Source organism: Electrophorus electricus, chromosome 14 (assembly GCF_013358815.1).
Source record: "Electrophorus electricus isolate fEleEle1 chromosome 14, fEleEle1.pri, whole genome shotgun sequence".
NCBI classification, from domain to species: domain Eukaryota; kingdom Metazoa; phylum Chordata; class Actinopteri; order Gymnotiformes; family Gymnotidae; genus Electrophorus; species Electrophorus electricus.
In genome coordinates, this window is record NC_049548.1 from 12,928,204 (window position 1) to 12,937,090 (window position 8,887).

The 8,887-nt window shown below is 40.1% G+C and overlaps 1 protein-coding gene across 2 annotated transcripts; it reads right to left on the reverse strand.

The window, feature by feature from the left end:
* Positions 1 to 4,538: 4,538 nt before the first annotated feature.
* LOC113581975 (39S ribosomal protein L38, mitochondrial-like) lies at positions 4,539 to 8,846 on the reverse strand. Of its 2 annotated transcripts, none has more exons than XM_027017482.2 (9): positions 8,727 to 8,846; positions 8,351 to 8,545; positions 7,371 to 7,520; positions 7,026 to 7,228; positions 6,819 to 6,891; positions 6,413 to 6,458; positions 6,129 to 6,287; positions 5,672 to 5,808; positions 4,539 to 4,945 (listed from the first exon to the last, which is right to left on the reverse strand). In XM_027017482.2, the coding sequence occupies exons 1-9, from the start codon at positions 8,812 to 8,814 to the stop codon at positions 4,809 to 4,811; spliced, it is 1,188 nt and encodes a 395-aa protein (XP_026873283.2). In that variant the 5' UTR covers positions 8,815 to 8,846; the 3' UTR covers positions 4,539 to 4,808. The 2 variants fall into 2 exon arrangements, with proteins under 2 accessions (XP_026873283.2, XP_026873284.2); XM_027017483.2 differs by having other exon boundaries at positions 8,330 to 8,545.
* Between the last annotated feature and the right edge of the window lie 41 nt (positions 8,847 to 8,887).

Sequence of the window (8,887 nt, forward strand, 5' to 3'; positions counted from 1 at the left end):
TTGGTAAGATTCAAAGTTGGGGAAGCTGAGATGTTTCATTAAGTTAGACAAATGGAAAACAAGCTCCAAATAAACTTCACAATCTGAAGCATCAGACAGTGCAGATTCAGTTATCTTTGAATATATACCAGTTTCCTGGTATTATATATCCAACAGAATACAGTGGTCATTAATTGTGGTTTACTTTCTTTGTGGGTGCATGTGTTTATATGTATAGACCTCCCAAGGCCAAGGAAAAGGTTGACAGAGCTCATGATAAAAACATTGAAAATGGAGGATGGTGGACAGGAAGTAAGCAAGCAATGGGGATTCCGTTTCCTACGAAGTCCTGTGAAGGTGCTCCCAGGGGCTGATGGGAAAAGAGTTGCAGGAATTCGTTTGGCTGTTAAGAAGCTTGAGGTAAAAACTCTTGCATAGGAGAGTTAAATTGAACTAAAACGGATGCTTAAAAAAGCTACCCCTTTGATATTTATTGATATTGGATTTTATATATGAAGTAATGAATCATTGCCTATAGCAGCTGATGGCACAGTGGTACAGAGGAAAGTCTTTCTAGTCAGTCAAAATAGCCAAAATATGAACAAATCTTGTTGCATGATTTAAGGAATTCATGCAAGAATTGCATGAATACCCCAGAAGTTTCTTCAGTGATTACACTGGAGTCCAAATGTGCACTACCAAAAACTAAAGCATTTGATACTGGAAATGTTTTTCACTATTTCCGTCTTGAAAAAATAATAGATTTGTCTCAGTCTTAAACATTGTAATAGGTATTAGCTGAGTCAAACTGTGTGTTGGTTTTAGATGTTTGAGCCTTGTTTGTTTTGTTGTAAAAACAAACGGGTGCTGTCTAGCAGGCATGTTTCCCTCACAATGATTTTTGATCAGTGAGATGCTGATGCTGATGCTCAGAGTCCAGTGTGAGCAAAACGTTCCTCTAGTTGCACTTCTGATTTTATCTTTATATTATGTGGCCTAGTAGCACATTGATGCACCGGTTCCTGTTGGCTAGGAAGTCACGCTGAGCTAAGATGGATAAAGTCACATTTGCATTCAGCTCAAGGCAAACCTAAATGATTCCAGTTACTATGAAAATCCCTGTAACTATGTAAAAAATTGATAGAAAGGAGTGAATTAAAGTAGACAAAGTCTATTGTTTTGTTTTTTCCCCTTCGAGCTGTATCTTCCGTTTTAGGTGACAATACTGGGGTCAATGAACCTGACAGGAGGAGCAGAATAATACTCTGTCAGTTTCAAAGTTTAAGCGTGGCTATTTACAAGCTGTGAGTAGACAGCTTAGACAGCCTCTCTCTGAAAAAGAACATGTTTGCTTTGTGAGGCACACAATTCTCTTAAATCTATCAAGATGATTTTGAAGTGTAGATCTGGGCTTGCTGGATGAAGGGCTTCTCCTGTGTCTTTTCACAGGGCTCAGGGGAGGGGGCTCAGGCAATACCACAGGCCATCCATACAGAACCTGAGTGGTGGATGGTTATCTGCAGTATTGGCTACAAGAGTCTACCTATCGACCCAGCCGTGCCCTTGACCCACGCAGAGCCATAGTGCAGACAACTTGGCAGAGTGCAGGGTACAGCGGGTAAGAGGACAGAAAGTGTTGCTGTGTCTTTGTAAATGGTGTGTTTTTGGTATACATCTGTTTTCCATGGGTTCTTGATGGTGTACAGGGCTGTACTGCAGTGGCTGGTTAAAGCGTGGTCCAACTGGTGTGATTGCCACCACTATGATGACAGTTTTGATACAGCAAGAATTATACTGAATGACCTGGAGGCAGGAACACTGGACATGTCCATCCACAAACCTGGTGCTCAAGATATAACAGCCTTACTGAAGGCACGAGGTAAAACACTCATACACTAACAGGTATACATGAATGAATAAAAGTGCAAAAAACACACCAAACATACATATAAATATGGTACAACTACACACATGCACACAACAGTACTTAATAAACTGAATTTTTACAATCCCTGAGAACCATAGCAAGAGAGGTGACGTGGAAGAGAGTAATAGCCTAGAGAGACTCCTTTTTTCAATCTGAACAAAGATGTTCCTCGAGAGATGAGAGAGAGAGTGAGAGAGAGAAGAGAGAGAGAGAAGAGAGAGAGAAGTCAAAATTCCAGTAAAGTACACAAGGTTTGTCAAATCAGACATGTCTGTTCATTTGCTGATGTATCTCTGTGTATTTGTATTCCCAGGAGTGAGAGAAGTATCCTTCTCTGAGTGGGAGAAAATAAACTCTGAGGAGGCGGAGGGGAGAAGCTTTGGAAAGCCCAGGGAGAAGCTTCTCGATGTGGAAGAGATGCTAGCAGTAGCCTGGTCCTGATCATGCCTTCAAGAATCCTGCAAGAATCCTTGAAGGCTGAACTACAGGGCATTTGAGGCACATAACCACAAGTCAGATTAGGAGCATGTCCATGTCTTACACCGACTCCCAGTATTAGTCCTGGGGATTGACTACCATGCCCTTTCCCTCTCCTTAAGTGCTTTATTCAGTGCCTGAAAAACTCGAGTAAAAATATTAACGTGCAGAACAAGGTGGATCTACAGGACCCCTCCAAGTCTACAGGACTGGCCTTATGAACTACTCATCAGGTTATCAGTCCTGTGTCAAACAATCTGACATGTACCACCAACATTATATGTTGATAAACATTTAAAAGACCAGTGTAAGACAAAACCAGTTAATAGTAAAATCCATTACACTTTCAGAGCACATTGTCAAATAGCCTCTGTACTTAATTCGTCTGACTGTCAAGGCTTCCCACAAAATTTTAAAATTGTCTAGTTTTTTTAAGTCATCCTGTGGTTTGCACATCTGTGAAGCAAGGTCCTTATTTATCACAGGAATGGTCACCCTCAAAGCTAAAGACCAGTTCAGTGTTTTCTCTGCCTTTACACGTTGACAGAATAAACTGGTCACAACTGATTAAACTGATGAGGCTAACTTTATGGATTAAAGCAGATGCATTAGAACAGCAAAACCCCTAACCGAGTACAGCACTGCAGCTCACTGATGACAGTGTTCTGCAGATGGTCTCAGCTCTGCTTTTCGAGCCCCAATGGCATCCATTTCTCCAGGATTAGGTACACTGCTGAAGAAGCATGACAGACATGAACAAATCATTACATCAATACATAGCATTATGTTCTTTTAACAACATGAGAAGTGTCTAAATAAAATGTGTATGCATACACCCTCTAGTGTTCCCAATTCTTTCCGCCTTTCACATTTGTTCCAGCTTGATCGCGTGATGGGTTTGACACTACATGATGGGTTGTTAGGAAGTCAACCCTCAGCAGTGTGAGAAAATCTCTCATCTGGCTTATCCTGAACTGTTCTGAGCCAGTCAAATGAAAACTATAACTGAAAGAATCTGTCATGGCATGTGTCTGGGTACAGATAATGGAAAGCATAAATAACACCTAAACCAAAAGCAGCTGTGTAACTACTGTCACGTCTACAGGGGAGAAGTAACATACAAATTTACAGGGTAAGAGATATAGATAGATAGATAGATAGATAGATAGATAGATAGATAGATAGATAGATAGATAGATAGATAGATTATATATATATAGATATATGCATATATATAGATATATATATATAGACGCGCACTATACATGTATATGTGCGTGTGTGTATTATATATGGATATATATATATATATATATATATATGGACCTGAAAATCCCAAAATAAAGCAGTTGGCTTCCGTCACACCCTTTCGGGCTTGTCTAAAATGATAAAATGACAGGTCTTTTTTCTTGGTGTGTTTGTTTTTAACCATTGGGATTCATCTTGTGAACAAAAGTGGATTGAATATGTATCAGCCCTTTAATATGATTGGTGAGGTTAGTGCTTGTAAAAGGTTACAGTTTGCCAAAGAACACATTGACTGTCATACTGTCATGTCTGGCATATTCATAAATGATTGCCATGGTGCTTACGTGGTGATCCTGTGCACATGTCGGTTTGTTATTTTCCTGAAGATTTTGGGGTATTTCTAGTTTGTATGTAGCCAGGGCATCCAAAGTTAATATCCTGTGAATGTTTTTACTCAAACACCTGATTCAACCTCAAGTAACTCAATATCATAATATCATCAGGTGATCTGTGGTAAGAAACACTTAAAAGATTAATTTCCATCTACACACATCTATCCTAAATTACACCCCCCACACACACAATTTTGATAATAACAGAAGTCTGTGACATAAGTGGCTGTGTAACACAATCTGGCTCCTCTGTGCGTGTAAATTATTGAAAGAGCTTGATAGGGAGTGAGATGATTAGCTGAACACGATGAAGGTCGATGCATGACTAGGAAAAAAAACAAGTGTATGTGTCATTACACTTGTACCGTTGATGCAAAATAACCTGTTCATTAATTATAGAAATGGCTTCTCTCCCCACATCACACGATGGATCACATTCATGTTCTCCCCCCCCCACACCACCCCCCATCAGAGTCTAAGAAAAGTTAAGAGTAAAATCAAGTTGGACCAAATGATCTAAAATAAGTTTTGCTTTATAGAGCAACAAGACATGCAGGAAAAAAAAAACAGTATTCTTCTGAAGCGTAGATCAAGCCTTAACGCTATGCATGCACGCGAGAGATAGCTGTCGTGTTTGCTTAGGTTTTTGCAGAGATTGTAAACCTTCACATCTAATTACCACATATTGCTGTATGTATCTGCATTATGAAATCACATACACTGAGAATTTCACTGGATCAGATTTATATTTACAACAAAACATTTTTACAAATGTGTGTTCATGTTTAGTAAATGCCATAGGTATGTTCTTTTCCTCCCCTGTAGCGATCCAAATATCTGAGTGGCTGTCCGTGAGGGTATTTTTTCTGCGGTGGGTGGTACACAGGAGGTCTATCATATTCAAACACTGGCTCCCTCATATCTGTAGATGTAAAACACATCATTACTGTGGGCTCCAATTTCTAGCCTGGACATCTTGGAAAGAACTTATTTCACTATGTCATAAATCTGTGCGAACATCTAACAACTGCAACAGTGCAGGGAGGCCAATATTACGCACACTTGTTCAGGGAGACACTAAACATTCATTTTTGGCACCTTTAATTTTTATTTTTCTATTCCGGTTCATATGACGGTTACTTGGTTACGAGATATGAAAAACTATTGAGCAAAGCTCATCTCTATAGCAAGGATTGTGAATCCAGACTAAGCAAGCACAAGTGGGTGTGCTCTTACTTGATTCGAACATAAATCTGTAGCGATTGCAAGTTTTAAAATATTGTTAATACATGTCTCACATTTCCCAAACAAAAGATACTAATTTTTGGCTTAATGCAAGACAGGCATTAACAAGCATAAAATTATTTTGTACTGATATCACTGCCTCTTAGGTTAAAAGAATGGTAAACATTTTGTGCTTGTCTGACACTGACCAGGACTGTTGAAAAATACTGGCATATTTGCAATATAAAATCCATTAGCAGAGGCAAAGATTTTAAATGGATCAGTGTGAAAAACCGAACCAAGCTAATCGTTTTCAAATATTAGACTGGCAAGTCTAAGTCTATCAGCATTAGATGACAGACAGCTGTGTGTGTGTGTGTGTTTACGTGTGTGTGCAAGCTACTGTGCTTATTTTGTGACTTACTGAACCGTGTGAGAAAGGCGTCACTGACAGAGCTGTCCCACTGGCTCTGAAAGAAAGCCAGTCCAGCAGGGGTGATCAGGTCTTCATGTTTCCTGTAGAATTCCAGTGTCTTAAAGCTTCGCTTCTTTAGACTGTAACTATAACACACGCCCCCCCACACACACAAACCAAATGCTGAGGACATTTTCAACTGCAAATACTTTTGATACAAGATATACATGATGGATTCAACACAATTATTTTGTAGAAACACTACAGGGGTTGTGCATAACAGTTCAAATAAGATCATATATTACAAATATGATTGACATAAAACTCAATGCAGACAGCTCTATATAGCTGTCTATTTAATATTCCTGAAATTGCATATAAATTCAACACAGTAATGACACAAAAGCAGCATTAAAGAGGAGCTTTATAAGGAGGCCAATTTAGTGCACTGGCTTTATTAGCTCACCAGGGAGAAGGCAGGAGATCACTGCTGAAGTCAACAAGTACTTCCTGCTTAAACAGGAGGAAGATGTATCTGTGGTAACCAGTTCCCTTGGTGGGAAATGGTGCAATGTATTGACACACTTCCTGTCCAGAATGTACCGCATTTCCTGGAATATTTCCTCTGTGAAAATAAAAACATTTATCTACATCACTGGTAAAGAACACTCGATATGTAGTAATATGCAGAACAATTCTCAAATAGACAACCTTTGCTATGTGAAAAGCTATTCCAGTTTGAATACTCACACTAGCCAATGAACATATTCTTGCTCACTATCCTGTAAATGCTCATCTGAGAAAACATGGACATTTGAGTCAATTAAATACCCATTAAAACTCAGGACAATGTTTCCATTTGTTAAAACTTTCTCCAAAGCTCTTATATTGCCATCTTGTGGTGTACTTTGAAACTGACAAGGACTGTCTACATAATTTGTCCAGATTAGAATATGGGGGAAAACCCTGACCAAACAGGCAGTTATCACTTTCTCAAAACTTTCATTTTAAACTAACACAGACAGTAGGAGAAAACAACTGAGATCACTCCCTGATATACATTAAATAACAGTTCAAAAATCTGCTTTTTGAGCAGTACCAAAACAACTTTGAACCTTTGACCTTCTGTCTTTAATTCCAGGTATTTTATTGGTACCTGGGCTTGTCAGGAGCAATGTCCAGAGAGAATTCTCTTCTGCCTCAAAGCTTACGTGAGGTGCTAACGATGCCTGAAACATGATTACAAAAAGTCAGTGGTGGTGTGGGTGAAAGCTTATTCACTGAATTCCAAACAGCACCTGTGACAAGATGATTATCATAGATGAAGTAACTGAGTATCTCAGATTACCAGAGATTATCGCACCTGACTAGGTGATAAATGGTTGCCATAATGCACCATGGCACTACTGTCATCTCCATATGCCACCCTCAGCATGACTCTTGGCACAAAGTAAGCCATGGGGAAAAGATCCTGGTAGATTCCGTAGTGTTCTGCCAGCCTCTGAATGTGATGTGGCCCGTTTGTTTTCTCCCATTCTGCCTTCACTCTGTCCAAGGGAATGCGAACTAGAATGGGAAGGGTGAGGGGTGGAATCCAAGGTCACGATGTGCATGCAGGTGAATGTAAAAAAACCTGATTTATATAATAGCATTATGCATATTGTAGCAGGCTCAGATGAAACTGTGGGACAATGGAAGCATGACATACAGGTGCGCAGGCGGGTAGCCCTCTCCAGGTCGGAGTTGTTTTTGTTTTGCTTCGTCACCCTTATCCTCTCTTTAACTTCCACTTTTCTGGAAGGCCGACAGTGAGGCAGCCCGATGTTCACTGGCTCAAAATCTGCCTCATCCTTAAGACCTGTACACATTTACAGCATTTAGCAGATGCTCTTATCCAGAGCGACTTACAAAAGTGCTTTGTCATTTACTCATAGAATATATCCTAGTACAGTACAGTAGGTTAGAATCAAACATACCAATAAACTAGAATACAGGGATGAATGCTGATACCTAGAAGTGCAAAATACATAAGGTCCATCTTAAACAATGATAAGTGTTATAATCAATAAGTGCTAGAGTTTGTTAAAGAACATAAACTAATACCCTACAGCATGTAATAAATTAGTCAGTCAATATGGGAGCAGTGTCAGTTGTCCTTGAAATATTCTGCAAATAGACTGCATTTGAAGACTAAAAGGGACTCTGCTGTCCGGACAGAAAGTGGGAGTTCATTCCACCATCTTGGAGCCAGGACAGAAAATAGCCTTAATGCTTGTCGTCCATGAGACCTGAAGCAAGGTATTTCAAGCCAAGCCGTACTTGAGGTTCGAAGTACGGAACGGGCTTTGACCATTGACCTCATGTATGAAGGGGCTGGTCCATTTTTGGCTTTGTAGGCAAGCATCAAGGTTTTAAATCTGATGCGTGCAGCTACAGGGAGCCAATGAAGGGAGCGCAGCAGTGGAGTAATGTGTGAACTTCGGAAGACTGAAAACCAGTCATGCTGCTGCATTCTGGACAAGTTGTACACATGCAGTTCTTATTATGAGGTACACTACATGCAGAAGTGCCTATGCAGTTAGTGAATGAGTAAGCGAGCAGACCATTTGAGATCAAGGCTTTATGCTACATTCACGTCCAGGACGTCAAGGCCGAGTCTTTATATACCAATATAGATGTCGCATGTACCATGGTCATGTTCTGTCTCTGTGTATTTCCTGTACGTCTTCCACCAAACCTCTTTATTATTAGTCTTCTCTGCCACTTGGACATAACGTGTGTAGCTGCGATATTTCTCCAGCGACTCCAGGTTCTCCAAGTCTATGCCTGCGTTGGGCATTGGACCCAGAGGTGCAGCCCGTCGACATAATACACCTAAATGTGCTGGAATAAAAAAAAAAAATGCCATTAAGAAGTTAATGTCAGCTACTTCTTGGACAGACTAGCTAATCACCGGACATGCATATGTGAAGTTTGAGATATCGAAGCTTCGTAGATTAAATCACAGACAAAGCAAATGTGAACGGAGACCACAAAAACGTAAATAAATAAATAAATCGCTTGCCTTCTGTTTTAAAAAGCCTTGCACTGGTTTTGACCCTCAAAGCTGTCCCGATACGCAACACGCGTCTCACCACCCTGCCTAACGCCATTTTGGAATACAAAAAAGAGTGACGTGAGTACGTGTGCGTGCTTGTGCTTTGAGTGTCACAGCTGCTTCCGCAG